This window comes from Balaenoptera borealis (genome assembly GCF_965194805.1).
Source record: "Balaenoptera borealis genome assembly, chromosome: 12".
NCBI classification, from domain to species: domain Eukaryota; kingdom Metazoa; phylum Chordata; class Mammalia; order Artiodactyla; family Balaenopteridae; genus Balaenoptera; species Balaenoptera borealis.
This window is the reverse complement of record NC_138869.1, coordinates 44,890,062-44,913,643: the sequence shown is the minus strand read 5'-3', so window position 1 is coordinate 44,913,643 and position 23,582 is coordinate 44,890,062. Positions and strand designations below refer to the sequence as shown.

The window sequence follows — 23,582 nt, the reverse complement described above, 5'->3', positions numbered from 1 at the left end:
TAGGCTAGGTGATGAATTAACTCTTAGATGAGACCACCATCCATCCCCAGTAATGCGTTGAAAAGTACGTGCCACCTACCTTCTTGCCTTTTTTCCAAGTAATTTTTCTTAACAACATTTCATATTTCTTCAGCCAGGCATTTGAGTTCTCTTCCCCCACCCAGCCCACATCTGCCCCAGCATGCCTTTTTAAGTCCAGCTGCCCTCTACACATTACCGTCCATGTATACCACACTCTTCTACTTCAGAACTATTGCCCACCCTCTCCCATCAACCAAAGACCCTGCCGTTCATTGCCAGAGGTCAGAGTACAACTTATCCTTCAAGGGCAAGTGCACTTGGTACTCTCTCCTCAGAATCAGTGCTGTAACAAATTGAATTACCCTTGACACCCTTCCAAATTACTTAGTACCAATCTTTCTTGGCTGGTCTAAAAAAAATGGTTTCTTGGGATTTCACTATTTTATATGCTTGGAACCTCTGTAGAGACAGCCTGCTGAAAAACTAAGTCTTCAGCTATTAAGGTATTTGGTCCTGTTTAATTGGATTTGATGGCTTGGGCACACCTGCACTAAAGCTTTCAAATGAAATGCGCGTTCTGTTGCATGAGCCTAATTTAAAACTGGCCCAAGGGGACATTTTGTACAATTGGTGGAAAATTTGTGATATCATGTTGAGACTTAAAATGACTCAATTCAGCTTTGACAGATTTTTTTTTTTTTTCTTTTTGGCTGCATTGCGTCCTCGTTGCTACACGTGGGCTTCTCTCTAGTTGCGGAGAGCAGGGGCTACTCTTCATTGCGGTGCGCAGGCTTCTCGTTGCGGTGGCTTCTCTTGTTGCGGAGCACGGGCTCTAGGCGCGCCGGCTTCAGTGGTTGTAGCTCGCAGGCTCTAGAGCGCAGGCTCAGTAGTTGTGGCACACAGGCTTAGTTGCTCTGCAGCATGTGGGATCTTCCCGGACAAGGGCTTGAACCCATGTCCCCTGCATTGGCAGGCAGATTCTTAAGCACTGCGCCACCAGGGAAGCACTTGACTGAATTTTTGATGCAAAAAAAAAAAATCAAGGAACTTTGGAAATTGGGCCACAAAAAGAAGGATGATAGACCATTAATTCTGGCAGTTGATAATGGGACAACTGCATATCCACATGCAAAAGAATGAATTTGTTATACTAAGTGAAGTAAGCCAGACAAGGACAAATATCATATGATATCGCTTATACGTGGAATCTAAAAAAAGTGATACAAATGAACTTATTTACAAAATAGAAATAGACTCACAGACATAGAAAACAAACACAGTTACCAAAGGGAAAAGAGGGGTGAGGGATAAATGAGGAGTTTCAGATTAAAATGTACAAACTACTATATATAAAATAGATAACCAACAAAGACCTACTGTATAGCACAGGGAACTATACTCAATGTCTTGTAATAACCTATAATGGAAAAGAACATAAAAAAAGAATATATATATTTATATATATGTATAACTGAATCACTTTGCTGTACATCTGAAACTAACACAACATTATAAATCAACTCTATTTCAGTAAGGAAAAATTTTAATGCAAAAAAAAAAAGAAAGAATGAATTTGGACTACTATCTCACAAAATTAACTCAAAATGGGCCAAAGACCTAAATAAAACTGTAAAACTCTTAAATGAAAACATAGGTGTAAATCTTCATGACCATGAATTTGTCAATGTTTTCTTAGATATGGTACCAAAAGTACAAGTAAAAGAAAAAAAACAAACTGGACTTCATCAAAATTTAAAACTTTTGTGCTTCAAAGGACACCACCAAGAAACTGAACCCACATATAAGAGAAAATATTTGCAAATCATATATCTGATAATGGACATGTATCTAGACTATATAAATTCTTACAACTTAATAATGAAAGATAACCCATTAAAAATGGACAAAGGACTTAAATAGACATTTCTACAAAGAAAATATTAAAATGGCCAATAAGCACATGAAAAGACACTCAGCATCATTAGTCATTATGGAAATGGAAATCAAAACCAAATGAGATACTACTTCATACCCCCTGGGGCGGCTGTAATAAAAAAGACAGATAATAAATGTTGTTCAGAATGTGGAGAAATTGAAACCCTTATACACTGCTGAGGGAAGATAAAATGGTAGAGCCACTTTGGAAAACAGTCTGGCAACTACTCAAAAGGTTAAACATAGAGCTACTATTTGACCCAGCAATTCCACTCCTAGGTATATACCAAGAGGAATGTACACGTATGTCTACACAAAAACTTGTATTTGGGTCATAACAACACTATTCATAATAGCCAAAAAGTGGAAACAATCCAAATTTCCATCAGCTGAAGAATGGATGAACAATTGTGGTATACCCATCATTTAAATAGTATTCCTATATAAAAAGGAATGAAATACTGATACATGCTACAATATAGATTAACCTTGAAAACATGCTAAATGAAAGAAGTCAGTCACCAAAGACCACATATTGTGTGATTTCATTTATGTGAAGTGGCCAGAATAGGTAAATCTCTAGAGACAGAAAGTAGAGTGGTGGTTGCCTGTGGCTGGGGGAGATAGAATGAGGAAATGGGGAGCAACTGCTAATAAGTTCAAAGTGTTTTAGAGGGTAACAAAATGGCGTAATATTAGATTGTGGTGATGATTGCACCACACTATTAATATACTAAAAAGAGTTGAATAGTTGTGATAGAGACCATATGGTCCACAAAGCGTAATATATTTACTATTGAGCTCTTTACAGGAAAGTTTGCCAATTTCTCCCTTATAGTAAGTTTTAAATTGAAATGTGTGAGCCCTCCAACTCTATTCTTCTTTTTAAAAATTGTTTTGGCTATCCTGGGTCCTTTGCATTTCCATATAAATTTTAAGATCAGCTTGTCATTTTTTCCAGAAAGGCCTGCTGGATTTTGATTGTGATTGTGTTAAATTTATAAGTCAAATTGAGGAGATCATTTTTTAATTAATCTCAAATTGTCTTTTACTTTACTAGTGAAAAACCTCTTCAACTGTCTTCTGTGTCCTTTTGATAAGAACTATATCATTTTTGAGCACTCCCTTGCTTTCTGGCATAAATTATTTCAAGCTCATTTCATAATTTTTCTTGTCACAGTCAAGGAGTTCTGGTTCTTTCAGTGGAGTCAAAATTTTGGTACTTGGTACTAGATCTTGGTACATTGCTATTGGGGGTGTTACTGCTCCAAAGCCCTCTCAGTGCACAGAGCTAGGGTATATTTGAATATAAATAAATAAATAGATACATACATAAGTAAATCCCCTATATACACATGCATACACATTTATATCTATTTATTATTTATGTCATTGTATGTGTATATTTGTATATTATATATGTATATACCTATATTAACATTCATGAGTGGTTCACACTGAATCCACTAGTTATAATCCAATACCACAGAGTTCTTCCAGTTTTCTTCATTTCCATATTTGTTACTCCCTTCTTTGCAATGAGAACCCTGGCTTACATATTCCTTAGTATACCTATATGTTTATATATTTTATATAAATAGTTATAGCTGTGTCTATATCTATACACTATATACTATATTAGTCTATATATATTTATGTATGGTAGGATTGGACTTTCCAACATCTCTGTGACTATCAGAGACAGACTGTCTTCTTTCCTCATGTTCTAACTGGGAACCCAAGAGGTCAAGGAACATTCCCAAGATCATTCTATTTGTGATGGACACAGGCCTTGCTGAACACAGGCCTCCCCACCCCCTGATGGGTTTGATTGTTTCCTGTGATTCCATAGCAAGCACAGACCTGACTCCCAGTAGGAGGATGTCTTAGATTGGCTGCCCTTGAAACAGACTCTGAGCTGCAGAGAGTTTGTTCCACAAACTTGTACAGCAAGTCTGTTAGAGAACATGCTCAGTAGACACAACTGTAAGGGGCAAAGGAGGCAGAACTGGGCAGAAAGAGAAGCCAACCAAGGTTGGAAATGAGGCCTCAGATCACTCTACAAGCAGATCTGGAGCTGTGGTAGCCCCCAAAGTTGATTCAAGTTGTGAGATGAGGAGCTGGCTTTTTTATCTCCACATCAGCCCACCATTGGCTATGGGCTGGCCCATGGAACGGGGCATAGCCTGCATGGCCAGGTCCCTGTAGCTGAGGGCAGTTTCCAGTGAGAAATGCAGATATGAACTGTCAACAATTAATACTTCCAGCAGCTGAGGGATGGGTGCATCAGCTCTGAAGAGGGGATGGGGTAGAGCCCCACAGAATCCACTAGAGGGAAAGAAGTCTAGCCTGCAGGCAGTGGTGTCAGACAAATATTCAGCATCACACAGGAGGTGGAGCTCAAGGAGCAGAATTAGAACAGGCAAGGGCAGCTGGCATTATGGCGCTAGAAACAGGTCCTGGGAACAGCTTACTGGGCATGAAGAGACCATATGGTGTGAGAAGGTTCTGAGCTGGACCTTTTACTTCTGGCCTGTGTGTTTAGGTGCTGAATGGTCCAAGTAAAAAGAAATCGCAGGATCTCTCTGAGTTGCTTCCTTTCAGTTCATCAACTTCAAGTGGCAGTTGTGATTTAGTTATGTGTTGCTTTCCTCCTTGAGTATTGAACTTAAGACAGATGATAAATTGACCTCATAAAAAATATAAGCTCAAGGGGAATTCCCTGGCTGTCCAGTGGTTAAGACTTGGGCTTGGGACTTCCCTGGTGGTGCAGTGGTTAAGAATCCGTCTGCCAATGCAGGGGACACAGGTTTGATCCCTGGTCCGGGAAGATCCCACATGCCACGGAGCAACTAAGCCCGCGCGCCACAACTACTGAGCCTGCGCTCCTGGAGTCCATGCTCCACAACAAGAGAAGCCCCCGCTCGCTGCAACAGGAGAAAGCCCGCACGCAGTAACCAAAACCCAACACAGCCAAAAAAAAAAGACTCTGGCTTTAACTGCCGTGGACCAGAGTTCAATCCCTGGTTGGGGAAATAAGGTCCCACAAGCTGTGCAGTGCGGCCAAAAAATTCTGATTTTTACAATGGAGTCTTAGTCTGAGACTGGTTATGATCCTTGGATACTTCTGCCAGCCACTTAAAGACAACATAAAATTGTGGTGACGCTACCCTGAGATCAGCTCAGCCCACAGTTAAGTCCTAGAAGGAGGTACTTTTCTGCTCTAGTCAGGAGTCTTTGTCTTCTGTGGGATTTGTGCCTATTCTCCGTGTATCACATGGGGTTCACTTCCTTCTTGTGCTGAATCCACTTGTGTCTAATCCATTGACTATTCTCTCAACCCACTCTCTGCATTAACTCTGTTCCATGGGAGAGCCCAGAGGACACTCCTTTTATCAAAGCAGTCAAGAATGCACTAGCAGGGACTTCCCTGCTGGCTCAGTGGTTAAGACTCTGTGCTCCCAATGCAGAGGGCCCGGGTTCAATGCCTGGTCAGGGAACTAGATCCCACATACATGCCACAACTAAGGAACCAGCGAGCTGCAACTAAGGACCCACCTGCCGCAACTAAGACCCAGCACAACCAAATTAATCAATTAATTAATTAGTTTAAAAGAAAAGAAAAGAATGCACTGGCGAGGGGCTTCCCTGGTGGTCCAGTGGTTAAGGCTCTGTGCTTCCAATGCAGGGGGTGTGGGTACTATCCCTGGTCAGGGAACTAAAAATCCCATATGTCTCACAGAGCGGCCAAAAAAAAAAAAAAAAAAAAATGCACTAGTGAGAGAGGCACCAGCATCAAGAAAAAACAGTGGTGACTGGTCTTCGGAGGCTGGGGCTAACAGTAGGAGATGCTCTTAGACAATCAGCTTCATCATAGGATGCAAAAATAATAGAGGTCACGTGGTATAGGACTTAACTCTAAGAAGAAAAGTGAGCTCAATTATTTTAATTAAAGAAATGCAGAAAGCTCTACAACTGGTTAATAGAAATGGGGTATAGTCATCATCTTACTTCATCTTCCCAACAGCCCAGTGAAGCCATTTTACAGAGAAGCAAATCAATGCTGGGAAAGACCAACACCTTTACCCAAGATCCACTGAAAGAGGCAGACCTGGACTCAACTGCATGGCCACCTGTCACCCAAGTCCAAGCGTTAGCATCACACCACGCTGCTTATGGAAGCAGTATGAGACACAGTTCCAACCCCTCCAGTAGCTAACAGGTCTCTGGGAGACAGGATCAGCATGAACAGATTCAGAGGAGGAACAGAGATAATGTGTGTTGAAACTTGATTCTATGGGATTTTCATCAGAACTCAGAGGTTGGCACTTACTGCACGGACCTACTGTATGAAGCAGGTGGATTGGCCAGCACAAGGGGTCGCCGTGGTGCATCGCCCAAATTCCCCTTCTGGACCCAAGGTACTTATCTCACTAGCTGCCTGTGGGTTTTAATCACAGAACATAGAGCTTCTGAAATTCCATACCATGCTCAATGCTTGGCTTCATCATAGCACTAGTGCTCCTTTAAAATTGTGTGGTGGATCATCTCCTAACCTTGAACGCTGACTGTAAACTCATTTTCTTCCTTTACTTTCTCAGAGAATTGCAGGTCAGCTACTTGCAAAAGTTCCTTTATCTTTGCCCTGGCATCTGCTTTCTTTCCCTTCAGGAAGCTCTCCTGCTCTTAGGCTGAAAACCTGGCTGCTCTGTGTCTGAACTGTAACCCAGAGTCATGATAAATACATTTATAGCATGTGCTATACTGAAAAAAACCCAACAACTTAGCTTCCTCAAAAAATTAGACATAGGGCTTCCCTGGTGGCGCAGTGGTTGAGAATCTGCCTGCCAATGCAGGGGACATGGGTTCGAGCCCTGGTCTGGGAAGATCCCACATGCCGCGGAGCAACTGGGCCCGTGAGCCACAACTACTGAGCCTGCGCGTCTGGAGCCTGTGCTCCGCAACAAGAGAGGCCGCGATACTGAGAGGCCCGCGCACCGCGATGAGGAGTGGCCCCCACTCGCCGCAACTGGAGAAAGCCCTCACACAGAAACGAAGACCCAACACAGCCAAAAAAAATAAAAATAATAAATAAATAATAAATAAAAAAATTAAAAAAAAAAAATTAGACATAGAATTACCAAATAATTCAGCAATTTCACTTCTGGGTACATACCCAAAAGAATTGAAAGCAGGAAATCAAACAGATATTTGTATACCAATGTTCATAGCAGCATTATTCACAATAGCCAAAAAGTGGAAACAGCCCAAATATCTATGGATGGATGAATAAATAAACAAAATATGGTTGGGATATTAATCAGCTTTAAAAAGGAATGAAGTTCTGATACATGCTACAAATGGATGAACCTTGAACATATTATGCTAAGTGAAATTAGACACAAAATGACAAATATTATATGATTGCACTTATATGAGGTACCTTTAATAGACAAATTCATAGAGACAAAAAGTAGAATAGTGGTTTTACAATAGCCAAGACATGGAAACAACCTAAATGTCCATTGACAGATAAATAGATAAAGAAGATGTGGTATATATACGCAATGGAATATTAGTCATTAAAAAGAATGAAATAATGCCATTTGCAGCAACATGGATGGACTTAGAGATTATCATACTAAGCGAAGTAAGTCAGAAAGAGAAAGACAAATAACATATGATATCACTTATACATGGAATCTAAAATACAACACAAATGAACATATCTACAAAACAAAAACAGACTCACAGATATAGAGAACAGACTTGTGGTTGCCAAGGTGGGTGGGAGGGAAGGACTGGGAGTTTGGGATTAGTAGATGCAAACTATTGTATATAGGATGGGTAAACAACAAGGTCCTACTGTATAGCACAGGGAACTATATTCAATATCCTGTGATAAACCATAGTGGAAAAGAGTATGAAAAAGAAAAAATATATATATACATATATAACTGAGTCACTTTGCTGTACAGCAGAAATTAAACACAACATTGTAAATCAACTATATTTCAATAATTTTTTTTTTTAAGTAGAATAGTGGTTACCAGGGCCTGGGGGAGAGGTGAGTGGGAAGTTATTGTTTAATGGGTACACAGTTTCAGTTTGAGATGATGAAAAAGTTCTGGAGATGGATAGTGGTGATGGTTGCACAACAATGTGAATGTACTTAATGCCACTGAACTATACACCTAAATACAGCACATGCTATAAATGTATTTTCTTCATAACCTTGGAACCGCAACTTTAGTTCATTTACAAGATGGAAAATGTCAGCTATATAATCTAGTTGCTAATACCAATCTTCTCTGTCATTAAATCAGATCAGATTTACCTATTGTCAGAAAAACGTGTTTATTTTTTACATCAAATAAATGTGTTAATACTTATTTCAAGGAACATGACAGTAACCACTAGGAAATAAATAAATCTATAAATCAGATTATTAAAATCCATCTAGTTTAAAGTGATATAGTTCTTGGGCTTCCCTGGTGGCGCAGTGGGCTTCCCTGGTGGCACCGTGGTTAAGAATCTGCCTGCCAATGCAGGGGACACGGGTTTGAGCCCTGGTCTAGGAAGATACCCCATGCCACGGAGCAACTAAGCCCGCGTGCCACAACTACTGAGCCTGCGCTCTGGAGCCCGTGAGCCACAACTACTGAAGCCCACGTGCCTAGAACCTGTGCTCCACAACAGGAGAAGCCACCGCAATGAGAAGCCTGTGCACCACAACGAAGAGTAGCCCCCGCTCGCCGCAACTAGAGAAAGCCCCCACGCAGCAACGAAGACCCAATGCAGCCAAAAATAAATAAATTAATAAATAAATAAAGGGATATAGATCTAATATAATTAAGTATCCATTTTATAATTATTTTATTAAAAATAAGATAATACATCAATATATTGTTTCTTACTAATTTCTAATAATGCAATGTAATGTGTAGCTAAAATTATACATTACTTGTGAAGCAAGGAGTATGATAAATGCATGGTTTCCCTGGGTAAAGAGTACATATGTGTATGTGGATGTGATTCAAATTCTAGTGTTTAGCTTTTTAAAAAAATAAATAAATATCAAGTATAAAAACAGTAAATAACTCCATATAGGAAATCTTTTCCTATTTAATGAAAGAGAAAAGTATTTACTGCTAAACACTAATTAAACTAGCATGTAATTTCATTTTTTTTTGGTCAATAGAAGGTAGACGATATTTAACAATTTTTAGGGAGTTCCCTTGCTGTCCAGTGGTAGCACTCAGTGCTTTCACTGCCGTGGCCAGGATTCAGTCCCTGGTCAGGGAAATAAGATCCCGCAAGCTACATGACGCGGCCAGAACAAAACCAATTTTTAAAACAATAAGGGTTTACCATTATAACAAATACTTCATGATATGATTTTTTTTTAATGAGTCTGAAAGACTTTTTCCCTTTTTTAAAAAAATTATTTATTTGTTTATTAATGGCTGTGTTGGGTCTTCGTTTCTGTGCGAGGGCTTTCTCTAGTTGCGGCAAGCAGGGGCCACTCTTCATCGCGGTGCGCGGGCCTCTCACTATCGCGGCCTCTCTTGTTGCGGAGCACAGGCTCCAGACGCGCAGGCTCAGTAATTGTGGCTCACGGGCCTAGTTGCTCCGTGGCATGTGGGATCTTCCCAGACCAGGGCTCAAACCCGTGTCCCCTGCATTGGCAGGCGGATTCTTAACCACTGCGCCACCAGGGAAGCCCTTTTTTTTTTTTTGGCTGCGTTTTGGGTCATCATTGCTGCGCGGGGCTTTCTCTAGTTGCGGTGAGCCGGAGCTACTTTCGCCCAGGTGCTCGGGCTTCTCATTGTGGTGGCTTCTCTTGTTGCAGAGCACAGGATCTAGGCGAACGGGCTTCAGTAGTTGTGGCTCGCGGGCTCAGTAGTTGTGGCTCGCGGGTTCCAGAGCACAGGCTCAGTAGTTGTGGCACACGGGCTTAGTTGCTCCGCAGCATATGGGATTTTCCCAGACGGGGCTCAAACCCGTGTGCCCTTCATTGGCAGGCAGATTCTTAACCACTGCGCCACCAGGGAAGCCCATCATGATATGATTTGATAAAAATGATTTTAACTACCTAATCAAGTAATGCACAACAAATCTAAAATAAATCAGATAAAAGTTTTATCCAAGAAATCTGGAAAGATTTAGTAGTCCCATGAAAACGTTCCAGGTGTATTTAAAAGAATCACTGTCAATAGTCTGTACTTTTTTTCTTTCCAAGAATGATCATTTAAAGACCTGCTTACATTATATACATATAGAAAGACATTTTTGGCATTCAGGACAGAATTTCTTATTGTGCTTTTTTTAAATTGAAGTATAGTTGATTTACAAAATCGTGTTAATTTCAGGTGTACAACACAGTGATTCAGTTTTACATATATATATTCCTTTTCAGATTCGTTTCCCTTACAGGTTATTACAAAATATTGCGTATAGTTCCCTGTGCTGTGCAGAAGGTCCTTGTTGATTATTTTATATATAGTAGTGTGTATATGTCAATCCCAATCTCCCATTTTATCCCTCCACTACCCCCCTTTCCCCTTTGGTAACCATAAGTTGGTTTTCTATGTCTGTGAGTCTCTTTCTGTTTTGTAAATAAGTTCACTTGTATCTTTTTTTTTTTGGCCAAGCCACGCGGCATGTGTGATACTAGTTCCCCGACCAGGGATTGAACCTGCGTCCCCTGCATTGGAAACTTGGAGTCTTAACCACTGGACCGCGAGGGAAGTCCCTGTATCATATTTTAGATTTCACATGTAAGTGATGTCATATGATATTTGTCTTTCTCTTTCTGACTTACTTCACATAGTATGATAATCTCTAGGTCCATCCATGTTTCTGCAAATGGCATTATTTCATCCTTTTTTATGGCTGATACTCTTGCCTTCTTTGTTCCGCTCTCCAAGAGCTAGGCATTCTTGGGCAATAGTCAGGGGATAGAAGAGGCAAAATTATTGAATAAAAATTGTCAATACTCCCACTGCCTCTGTCATTTATCCGAATTCAAAACTTGGGGCAGAATGCCCTGGTCTTAATTTAACTTTACTCTTAACAGAAATGAGCCCAAGACAGGGAGAGACAGGAAGCCCTCTCCAAGAGTAAAGAAGGGTAATGACTTTTTCTTATAAAGGGACAGAGGGCTATTGGTGATCCAGGCCTAGACTTGGGCCAACCAATGTTAGAAAATTTATGGGCAATGAAAAACCGGAAACATGTATCAAAGCCCTAAGAAGGCCTTCTCATGTCCCAGGGGAATCAGATCCTGGTTTGAAGACCACACATCTTGGTCATAGTGGAGCTGGTGAAGTGATATTGCCTCTTCACTCTACCAGATCCAGAAAGAATTGGAGGTAAATCCCTCGGCCAGAAAAGGGAGGGACTATGACCTTTTAATGAGTAATTAATAATAAAAACAATAATACCTTTTCTTCTTAATTTATTCATAGGTTTTCATGAATAAACTATATACTATTACTTTTTATTATTTATGCCTAGTGCTCACACACACTGGTTTTCATGTTTACTTGACATTAAAATTGACAAGAGAGATCTTTTAATTCTTTTAATAGTTAGCCAAAATTAGATTTTCTCTTCAGAACTTTTTTGTTTGGAGATCTGTAATCATTTTGTGACTTTGTTTAAGTTCCTATATTGAGATCACCCCAGAACACTTTTTAAAGGATCAGTCTACCTAAACTGTTACACTTGGGAAATGGCTCAAGAGATGCTAATTTATCAACATAATGAAATACCATGAAGTCAACAGAAACGGCAATGTTGAAGGCAAACGATGTGGTTGTGTACAATAGCATTTTAAAAAAATTTATTGGAGTATAATAGATTTATAATGTTGTATTAGTTTTAGGTGTACCACATAGTGATTCAGTTATACATATACATATATTCATTCTTTTTCAGATTTTTTTCCCATATAAGTTATTACAGAATATTGAGTATAGTTCCCCATGCTATACAGTAAGTCCTTTTTGGTTATCTATTTTATATATAGTAGTGTGTGTATGTTAATCCCAAGCTTACAAAGCATCTTAAATGCAGAAACTAGAACACTGATATCAGTGAGTCAGGTTATGTTGGTTCAGAGCTGAATTGGAGAAATTTAACATATTAAGTGGGAGATATATGAGGAATTTTTTCCCTTAAATCATTTTCTTAGTGTGGTTAAAATATGTGTTGTACAATAAAAATATGCAGTGTATGTTGAGAGCAGTGATCACTGTTAATGAGTAAACAAAAGTGTTCCTTGCAAATTAATTAGTAAGTAAAAGGACTTTCAAAGGGCAACGAGCTTAAGTTATAAAAGGGAGAGTTGGTTATAGAAAAACCTATTTGGCAAAAGGCTGCCAAAGAGACCCTAAAACATCTCTCCAGGGGGTAAATTCAAGAAAGGCCAAAGTAATAGGCTTATGGGGTAATGAACAAATCTGCAGAATAAAGGTCCAAGGACCTGTTGCTATTGATAAGCTTGAATATTTTGACATCCCCTCTCAAAGCAAGAAAACTGGCCAAGGCAAAGGGAAATGTAGTGTGTATAAACTCAACAACCACATATCAAATGTGTGTAAACCTCTGCCTCTGTGTTTCAGCATTTGCCCCCCTCTCAAGGGTTCTCCTCTTTCCTCTTTCCCTCCTTCCTGGGATCCTGGGTAAGGAAGCTTGAATAGGGGGAGTGGTTGGTCCTTGCTCATTAACCTATTTATCCACTTGGATTCTGCCTCTGCTCTGGCACCTCACTGGGATGTGCTGGCCAGTGAAGCTGACCTCAAGCTCCACTGCCTGGGAGTCTTCCTCAGCCACAGTTACTCTACAGCTCAGTTGCTTTGTTGGTTCTGATGTCATGTTGAATGTAGCACCATGTTGAACAGAGTACCACTGTGTGGTAGGGCCCTTTGGATGCAGCACTATGTTGGTGGTGGCAACATGTTAGAGGAATTCCATGTTGGATAGAGTGCCACATTGGCAGCAGTGCCATGTTGGATGTAGCACCATGTTGGCAGTGGCACCGAGTAGACGGGGGCATGTTGGTGGGCCATCTGTGATTACTGAGTGCTGCACGGGCTCTCTAAATGACTGCTCCAGGGAATCCAGGACAAGCTGTCTATTCTGGTATTTCTCATCCCACCCCGAAACTGTGGGTCCTTAATACACATACTGTCCTTGGAAGTTCAATCCTGAGAGAAGTGTGGAACTAGAGCCCCATCTCTGACTTCTTCCTCTCTTCCAAAAAATCTTAAGAAAGTAAAAATCACCCATCATTCCACCCTACATAGATAGCTACTGATGATATTTGCATAATAATATTTTTATTTGTGTGTACGTTTGAATGAAATGGTACACGTTATACATAATGTTTTATAATACTTTTATTTAGTAGTATATTTGTCAGTCTTTGTGTGTGTGTGTGTGTGTGTGTGTGTGTGTGTGTGAGATCTTATTTATTTTAATTTTTCTTGAAATATAATTGATTTACAATGTGTTAGTTTCAGGTGTACAGCAAAGTGATTCAGATATATATATGTATATATATATATTCTTTTTTAGATTCTTTTTCATTATAGGTTATTACAAGATATTGAGTATAGTTCCCTGTGCTATACAGTCCTTGTTTTTTATCTATTTTACATATAGTGGTGTGTATATTTTAATCCCAAACTCCAAATTTATCCCTCCCCTGCCTTTCCCCTTTGGTAACCGTAAGTTTGTTTTCTATGTTTGTGAGTCTATTTCTGTTTTGTAAATTATCTTTATTTTTAATGGCTGTATACACTTCCATGGTATAAATGTACAACTCATTTAATCAATTCCCTCTTCATTTTGGGTGCTAACAATTGTTCACTCTTATATAAACAGTGGTGTATATCCTTGCAGAGAAATCTCTGTTCATCACCATGATGTTTTCATTAGTAAATTTCCTAGAATTAGAATTTCTGGGTCAAGGGATAAACTAAAGTGGTGCATGCTCACTGTAAAAATTCAAACAACACAGGAGTTTATATTGCTAATAGGTGTATACACTTCCAGCCTTTTTTCTCTGCATGTCCACACACATATGTGCGCACATGCACAGACACACATTTATAAAAGGTAAAATGGTATCATACTATGCATATTGTTCCACAGCTTGCTCTTTTATAAAAACTAGAGTAGATCATGAACATCCTCCTAGTCTATAAGTTTACCTCATTTTAAGTTGCAGAGTATTCCAGAATAAAGGTATATTTTGTAAGCCATTCCCCAGTGGACAGACATTTAAGTTGCTTACAGTTTTTCTCTCTTATAAATTGTGTGGCAGTAAATATTCTTGTTTGTATAACTTTGCACACTTGTGTGAGTAATTCTTTAGGATAAATTTCTAGAAGTGGATTTCTGGGTCAAAATGTGTTAGGAACATACTGAAGTTCAGTCTCAGCCTTGGTATTCTACCAAAATTTGATATTTGCATTTGGTTTTAGCCAAATAGCAAAATGCCTATCTCGTGATCACTTCTGACTTTCCTGACCTCGTCATCAGCGATCACATGGTAGCCCTGGACATCAACAAGTCCATCTAGTCGACCAAGCTCCTGCTTTGCTTATTGACTCTGGTAGGTAGAATAATGCCCCTCCCGCAAAGATGTCCATTTCTAATACCTGAAACAGTGAATATGTTAGGTTACATGGCAAAGGGGGATCAAAGGTGCAGACAGAATCACGTTTACTAATCAGCTGATTTTAAAATAGATTATTCTGGATTATCCGGATGGGTACAAGATAATTACGAAGGTCCTTAAAAGTGAAAGAAGGAAGCTGAAAAGAAGTGTCAGAGGGAGACAAGACTATGGAAGAACAGTCAGAGAGATGACTTTGTAGATGGAGGAAAGGGGCCATGAGCCAAGGAATGTAGACAGCTTCTAGAAACTGGAAAAGGCAAGGAAATGGATTCTTCCCTTTTGTCACCTTGATTTTAGCCCAACATCAGACTTCAAACTATAAAATAATAAATTTGTATTGTTTCAAGCTACTAAATTCGTGGTAATTTGTTACAGCAGCAACAGAAAACTAATACCGTGATCAAGAGATTTCTGGTCTAAGAGAGCTAATCTGGTTAAGTAAGTATTTATAGGATGGAAAATCAATGAAGAAAATGTTTCATGAGTGTCCTTGACAATGGAACACACATGGTAAAGCTTGTGAGTGGTTTTGGAATCAGAGGCATACAGTGCTTTGTCTATACCTTTCAGATGTTTCTTCAGACAGTCCCTTTAGTGCAGCAGGATGTGTTGGTCAAAGGCAGAGAACGGGCTGCTTTCATCATTTTTCTTCAGGCAAAGACATTACCTGACCTGTCAGAGATTTGGGAACTGTCTTGTCATACATATACAGGTTGAAATGGCAGCCATTAGGTGTTTAAGTACAACGATAACAAGACTTATCACTATTTTTCAATAATAATACCAACACAGTAGGACTTACTAACAACCAATTGTTGCTTACGATAAAAATAGTTTGCAGGAACCTGATAAAGAGAACTGAAACCAATTTAATTTCCTCTCTCTGGATTAAAAAAAGTACTGGGTCCATGCATACTTTCCTGTCATTATACACTGAGAACAAGCAAAAATAACTTAGCTATTTGTTCCAACAAATACTTGCTCCTAGAAGACTATGAACTAACAAAAAGAGCTTACTTATCAAAACTAGCATTTTACTCATTGACACTTGCTTAAAGACTGTTGCCTCACTGTGCGTACCAATCCAAAATTATTGTTATAAATTCTGCCTAATCTCGATCAGTTTCCTGCTTTGCAAGACCCTCCTTTAAACTACCCAGTTTGGGCCCTAAAGCCCTGTAAACATCCTTCCCTGACTTTCCCCTTCTGAGAAGTTTTTATGACTTTGTCAATTTGGCATTCTCTTTAATGCTGTAAGTTTATTAAATTTAACTTAACTTTAACAGGTCTTCAGGGGGTCTTTTGGAGAGTCTTTTCCCAATAGAGATAACCTTGAGAGTGCTAGTATACTTTCCATGAACCCTACTCTAAAGATTCTCCTATATTCTCACTCCAGGGAAGATACTGAAGTTGGTGTGTATGCAGTGGAAGCTGAGTATCACATGGATATTCATAAACAGTTTTGTTTCCTTAAACACAAGTCACCTTGCTCCACAGCAACAGTTCTAGGTCCAAAGTCAAAGGAATCTATTTACTAGAAATAAAAATATGTAAGTGAAAGTAACAATGTTACATCTACTATTTAGTAAGTGTTTTCTTCAAGTAAAGCAAAACTCTTCAGTTTGTGTGTTTGCTTCAGTGAAATTGTATCACCAACTTAGCCTCAAATCCAGGAATTGAAGAGGAGATAAATCTTTACCCAGTCAGCTCACTGCTAGAGAGGAAGGAAACTTTAATAACTTGATGACAACATCACTGTCAGCTGAACACTTTACTGCAGAACCTACGGAAATAAATCTGGTTCCTCCACTCACCTTTGCTGACTATACTGAAAATGAATGACTGTTTAGTATCACAGAAGTACACGTAACAATCGAGCAGCCCGTGTTACTTGGAAATTATGGTGCCCATAAGGATTAAAATGTAAAACTTAAAAAATTTGGCTACTAAAATAAAATAATTATAATTATTTATAAAAATAATAATTACTATATAATAATTTTGAAATAATTTTAAAATAATTCTAATTAAAATTTGTATTTGAACAAAATGTGTTTATGGTACACCTCTGTTATACACAATTAAAATTGTTAAAGGTATCACCAAATTTTTATCCAAAAAGTTTGTACTAATGTAAAAAGTATGTACCGATATACATTTTTAAGGCTCTGGAGATAGACTACCTAACTGTCCTCCAGAAAACATGAGCCAGTTGATTCTGCAGCACTGAAGAAGAATGTCCATTTATCTGTTGTTAAAGGAGAATTTTTCAAAAAAGTTATAATCGTGAACAGGAATAAATAATGGGCATTTATGAATTGCAAAGTCTTCATAGACATTAACTTGCCTCGTCCTTTTAGCATCCATGTAGTAGGGAGGGCAGTAACAGCTGCTGCCTCCATTTTACAAATGCAGAGATTGAGCCTCAGAGAAGTGGCACCTAAGGTCACAGACTCTGAGTGGTAGCATGTGGACTTGGCACGGGGTTCTCAGACCCTGTGTTCCTTTTTCATGTACCTGGCCACATATGTGACCACATTCTCTATGCTCTCAGCATCTCTGGGAGCCTTCCAGTTCCTCCTTCAGCCCCTCTCACCTTCTGCAGGAGAAGGCTAGACACAGCGCTATAGCAAAGACAGTTTCTTCCACCCTTGCCATCTCTGCCCTTGCCATCATTCCCAAATTTAAGAACAATACTTGTCCACTTGGGACTACCCTGGTGGTCCAGTGGGTGAGACTCCACGCTCCCAATGCAGAGGGCCTGGGTTCAATCCCTGGTAATGGAACTAGATCCTGCATGCATGCCACAACTAAGAAGTCCACATGCTGCAAGTAAACGATCCCTCATGCCACAACGAAGATCCCGCGTGCCTCAACTAAGACCCGGTGCAGCCAAAATAAATAAATAATAATAATAATAAAAGAACAATACTTGTCCACTCCACACACACTCAACTCTAGCATCCTAATGCTTTTTACAGCTTTTCTGGACAGAGCAGAATCTCCTTCAAGGGGTGTATAATAGGAAAATCCCACTTGTTTCTTAAAAGCCATTTAGTTATCAAATCACACAATCATGGCTGACCTTTGAGGTAAGCCCCTTCCCTGCCTGCAATACTCCCTCTTTTTTCTTCCAGCCATTGCTGATACATTTCTGCAAATAGGGTGCCTCTCCCTTTATTGTTGGAAAGCTGAGCTGGTAAAAATGTCTTTCATCTGCTCATATAAAAATATCTTTCTAAATTAAATGTTATTTTTGTTAAGAAAAGCAAATTATATTTAACAGAAAAATTTAAAAATATTTTAAAATTTAAGGGGAAAAATCACTTCCAGTTTCATCCAGAAATAACCACTTTTGACATTTTAGTCTTTTTTATTCATATATGTGTGTGAATATCTCTGTATATGATGTAATTTTCAACTGATATGTTAAGTAACTTTTCCACAACTGCTTTTATAGAATCACAGAATCTAGATTTAGAAGAAAACTCGAGGCCTTCAAGATCTTTCTTCCTGGTTTGAGGGCTTTGATTGGGTCTGCCTAGACACTGCTTGTATCCTCCAGGAACTGGGAGCCCAGTTTGTACCAAGACAATCCATTTCTGGGTTGGAAAATTCTCATTCCGTTTTTGTCTCCTGAAATGACAGAATATGAATATGAATATGTCCTATTTGGATTTCTCTTCTCAAATTGAATATCCCTGGTTTCCATGATTATTCCTTGCTTGACAGAATTTTCAGAGCCACTCATGATGCTGGTCACCCTCCCCAGGGGAGTCTGTTCACTTATAACACTGCCTCCAGTCCCTGACATGAAGTCCCAAGTGCAGCCTGGCAGATGTGGTGTGCAGTGGGGCTGCTACTTCCCTAACCCCAGACACTTGACCTCCAGTAACACTGCCCAGGATGGCACTATATTTTTAGCAGCTACTTTTACTGTAAACTTTTGGGTTGGTCTTAAAAAGCCATCAGTCAGGATTAATTGGAGAAAGATAATGCCAGTCTGAATGCTGCCTTTTCAAATCCAAAATCTATTTTGGGGAGTGGAAAGGGAGCCTAACATTGGTTGGTGTGTGTGTGTGTGTGTGTGTGTGTGTGTGTGTGTGTGTGTGTTTGTTCACCGTCTATCAGATGTAATGCTGAACACATTCATATCTTTATTATTATTATAGTTATTGTCACTGTCATGGCAGTTTCAGTTGGTTGAGGTCCTACTGTGCACTAGACATACATTAATTTCATTTCACAGAGCCCCAGGATAATTAATTGTTCTTTTACACATGAGGAAAGGAAGGCAGGAAAATTGGACAACTTGTTCCAAGGTCCCACACCAGTAAGATGTTTACGCCCATGTTCTACCCCTATATCGTATTGCCTCAGAAAAGTGCAACCACTGATCAACAGTCAAGTTCAGAGTGAGACTCCTGGTAATTCCCTGGTAGTGCAGTGGCTAAAGACTATGTGCTTTCACTGCGGAGATCCTGCAAGCTGATAAATGATCAGATTTTTAATATAGTTCAGAGGTTAAAGTCCACTAAATTTCTTGACAGATTCAATGTGGGGTGTAAGAGGAGTGAAATACAAAACTAAGGATTTTAGCCTGAGCAATAGGGCTGAGATAAAGAAGGCTGTGGGTGGAGCATGTTTTGGGGTAGCATTTGAGCATTTAGGTTTTTTGTGTTTTTTTTTTTAAATAAATTTATTTATTTATTTATTTTTGGCTGTGTTGGGTCGTAGCTGCGTGTGGGCTTTTCTCCAGTTGGAGCGAGCGGGGGCTACTCTTCACTGCGGTGTGCGGGCTTCTCATTGCGGTGGCTTCTCTTGTTGCGGAGCACAGGCTCTAGGTGCGCGGGCTTCAGTAGTTGTGGCACATGGGCTCAGTAGTTGTGGCTCACAGGGTTTAGAGCACAGGCTCAGTAGTTGTGGCGCACGGGTCTAGTTGCTCTTCAGCATGTAAGATCTTCCCGGACCAGGGCTCGAACCTGCGTGCCCTGCATTGGCAGGCGGATTCTTAACCACTGCGCCACCAGGGAAGTCCGAGCATTTAGTTTTAAACATGCTGATTTGTAGATATCTTAATAGACACTCAAGTGGAGATGCCAAGTTAGCAGTTAGCTATACAGGTATACCTTGTTTTATTACATTTTGCTTTTTGCACTTTGCAGATACTGCGCTTTTTACAAATTAAAGATTTATGGCAACCCTGCATTGAGTAAATCTATTGGTGTAAATGTCTAACAGCATTTGCTCAACTTGCGTCTCTGTGTCACATTTTGGTAATTCTCACAATATTTAAAAATTTTTCGTTATTATTATACTTCTTATGGTGATCTGTGATCAGTGATCTTTGATGTTACTATTGCTAAAGATTACAACTCACTGAAGGCTCAGATGATGGTTCGCATTTTTTAGTAATAAAGTATTTTTTAATTAAGGTATGTACATTTTTTAGACATAATGCTATTATACACTTATTAGACTACAGTGTAAACATAACTTTTATATATGCACTGGGAAACTAAAGAATTCATATGACTCGCTTTATTGAGATATTCACTTTATTGCAGTGGTCTGGAATCAAACCCACAGTATCTCCAAGGTATGCCTGTACAGTTTTGGGGATCAGGAGAGCAGCCAAAGCTAGATATATAAAATTGAGAGTTGGCACATGGATGATGTTTAAAGCCACAAGGCTGGATGAGATCACCAAGAGAGTGATCTCCCTATTATCTCCTCTGGATCTGTGATTAGATGTTTCCTAAATCTTCTCATTCTCTCCACCATGACTCTTATCCGTGCTTTCAATTTTCTTTCTCTTCCTCCCTCTACGCTACAAGTCCCAGCAGTTTCTTCAGATCCAACATCCAGGTCATTAATTCTCTCTTTCACTGTTTCTAGTCTGTCATTTTAACTTTTAGAACTACATTTTCTTCATTCCTAGAAATTCTTTTTAAAAAAATATGCACTCTATTTTAGTAGCCTTTATCATATGTTTGACACATACTTTGTCTTTATTTAAAACATAACATATATATTGTATAATCTTTATCCAGTAATTTGTTATCCGAAGTTCTTATAACTCTGATTCTGTTTACACTGTGCCTCCATCATGATACATTGTTTCCATGTATGCCACATGTGCACACATGTGCATGCATGTGCATGTGTGTGTCTGTGTGTGTGTTTAATCTTTGGAGCTCATGTTTACTAGGGCTTTGTGGGAATGCTGTGTAGCTGGATAAAGGGCCTGAACACTAGATTTTAAAATTTGATTCTACTAGGTGTTTCAACCTTGGGAAAATATTTTTTTTCTGTCTAAAAACAAACATTTAGATCTCCAGTTTTATTGAAGCCTTGGGCTAATTTTTATGCTAATTCTTCAGCCTGGTGGTTCCTGGACCACACAGTGTAAATTTGAATCCCAAACCTGTGCAGGGTTGCAAATTCTCACAGGACCTGTTCTCCCTCATCCCTGGGGATAGTTTCCTTGTTATTTCTCCATGTCAGTGGGGAAATTTTTTTAGCTCACCTCCTCATCAGGTGCTACCTTTATGCAAGGGGTCCCATTTCCATCTTCCTATGAGGCATGGGCCATAGTCTTATTTCTCACACTTACATGGGCATTAACACTCAAGAGCAACCATCCGCTCACACACCTTCTACCAGCCACAGCCGGTTCACACACTGACCACTCTGGTTTTCAATTCTCCAGCTCCTGGCAGTTCCCTTTCTTTCCTGCAAATTTAGCTTTGCATTTAAAAGAATGTTATACTTTAGACAGTATCTCTGTTTGTAGCCAGAGTGTTTTCAGGTTACCTTATCTGTCACATTGATGGAATTGGAAGTCCCTTTAGGGGTGATTGTGATGGTCAGATTAGCTCAGCAGGAATTATTTTCTAGAACAACAGGCATATTTGAGTGGACATCATGCCCCCCAGCTCCCTGTCATGTTGGAAGCATCTGCTCCTGTGAGGAGTTTGCATGGAGGGTGATCTACAGAGCACCGTTTGGCTTATTCCTGTGGCTCTGCCCACGCTGATGATTACTTGTTTCAGTTTGTGCCAGAACTGACCGAGGCGTATGTGGTGATGAATGAGCTAGAGACAAATGGGACCAACTGCCATGACAGAGGCCCAGCCTGCCCTGGCCTGTGGGCCCCAGGACTGGCTGTCCAGGAATTCTGTGCAGGGACGTCCAGCATGCCACATGCCATTCTAGCCAGTGACAGGGAATGAAGGGAAGGGGGACTGGTTATACCACAAATGGCTGCTTCCTGTGGCTTCAGCAGGATGATGTACCCCTGTTTACTATGTTCTATTTCCTGAGCTGCTCCAAAGACGTGGGAACCCCAAACAAGTCCTGGTAAGGGCAAGGGCAGCCAAGAAGGGAAAGAATCTGAACTCTCTAAGGCCTCCAACTCATCAGCTGGGATGATGAGCAGAGCCTGGACATATCGGCCTGTTTGGCCACATTTAAAGGAAACATGAGGACTGACCAACAAGGCTGTGTGTACACCATAAGTGCTGATCAGTGACAGCCCCCCGTGTATCATCCAGGGGAATGAAGTCAGGGGACTCCAAAGCTGCTCCGGGAAGCCTTGGCATAGAAGGAGTCTCTGAAAGCTGTTTCAGGACCATTGTGTATCTGCCAGTCAGTGAAAGAGAAAGGGGGTGGATAGGAGAGAGGGCAGAGACCTTAAGGAAAGCCTTCAGCTTTCTTTCTTCAACAAAACCCCCATCTGGCTGCTCACTGATGGGCTGAAGAACAGAACCATAGGGTCTTTGATTGGAAAGATGCCATTTAGTTCAACCTTCCAGCTAGTGCAGGTTCTGCAATCTCCGTGCCAGACAGCCTCCCACCATGGGGTTCTCACTGCTAACTTCATGGTAGGAATGATCTCATTTTAAGCCTCTTCTTATTTTGAGGTAAAAATCTGCCTTTCAGTCATTTCCACCTACACCCCATCCTCTCCTGGTTGCTGAGGAAGAAGCGCCTCCTGCCTTCACTGGCTCAGGAACACAGAGAGGATTCCCTGAGAGAACCTACAGTCTCACCCATGAGAACCAGGGCTCCTCGGACCCAGCTCATCCCCAGGATGGCCATCCAGGAAAGGAAAGAGGCTGACCAGTGGGACAAAGGCCTGCCAGAGGGAGACTGGCTGAGCTACTTCTTCACTTTCTTACTGGAGACTCAGTTAGGACCCCTGTACATAGGGAAGACATCCTCCCAGATAGGAAATAAAATAAAGTTCTTGGATGAGCGCCGAAAGCTGAACTAGAAAGTTATTTTATCCTGTCCCTGCATATAAGACAGTGAATCGAAACCAAAAGTGTTCTGTGAAGATATTCGAAGGTGTCCTTTGAAGGCTGTTCCTCCTGGCAGGTAGGCCATTGTGTGTTCTCTGGGCTGCGCCCAGCCTTGGAGCAGAGGGATTGGAGTCTGGGCAGGTGCTTTGGCAGTGCCTCTAGAGCAGGCAGGAGTAGCTGGGGGTTTCGTCCTTCAACGCACTGGCAGTGAGTCCCTATTTTCTATGTGTCTGCTGGAGGCCCATCATGGTTTTCGAATAATTGTGCTAGACACAGAAAAGGGGAGAAAACAGAAGTTGATTAGGACATGCGGACCTAACAAGGACTCAGAAGCCACACCACTTATATCCACCCCATCATTCTTCCTGCAAATATCACTGTTTGGGGACAAGGATTCCCTTTGACTAGCCCCAGTTCTGTGAGAAACAATGTTCCATCCCATCCCTCTCATTCTTTCATCCTAAAGAAAGTGTGTAAAACTGTTTTTAAATGTTTAAAAGGAGACAGGCATGTTTCAAGGGCCCACTTGAAAGTTTCTGACAAGAAGTAGGTTCAAAAAAAGAAAAGAAGAGGGCTCTCTCTCCAGAGGGGTGGGGGCCCATGTATTCTGAAGGGCCTTCCCTCGGCAA

At 40.4% G+C, this 23,582-nt stretch overlaps 2 protein-coding genes across 7 annotated transcripts in view; one reads left to right on the top strand and one right to left on the bottom strand.

Moving 5' to 3' along the window:
* Window positions 1-23,582, top strand: part of KLHL18 (kelch like family member 18) — a 153,360-nt gene that overhangs the window by 29,540 nt on the left and 100,238 nt on the right. For 2 of the 4 annotated variants that reach the window (XM_082347383.1, XM_082347382.1), the window contains exon 2: window positions 5,984-6,377. The exons of 1 other annotated variant lie outside the window; for it this stretch is intronic. In XM_082347383.1, coding sequence (XP_082203509.1) covers window positions 6,306-6,377 — 72 coding nt within the window. In that variant the 5' untranslated portion in view covers window positions 5,984-6,305. Of the gene's footprint in view, window positions 1-5,983; window positions 6,378-10,713; window positions 10,737-23,582 lie in introns of those variants that run through there. One more of the 4 variants, XM_082347386.1, reaches the window with a different exon arrangement.
* Window positions 20,052-23,582, bottom strand: part of KIF9 (kinesin family member 9) — a 49,085-nt gene continuing 45,554 nt past the window's right edge. For all 3 annotated transcript variants that reach the window (XR_014232633.1, XM_082347365.1, XM_082347366.1), the window contains one exon: window positions 20,052-23,219. Coding sequence is in view for 2 of the 3 variants with exons in the window: in XM_082347365.1 (XP_082203491.1) it covers window positions 23,169-23,219 (51 nt within the window). In the remaining variant the exon portion in view is untranslated. The remainder of the gene's footprint in view (window positions 23,220-23,582) is intronic.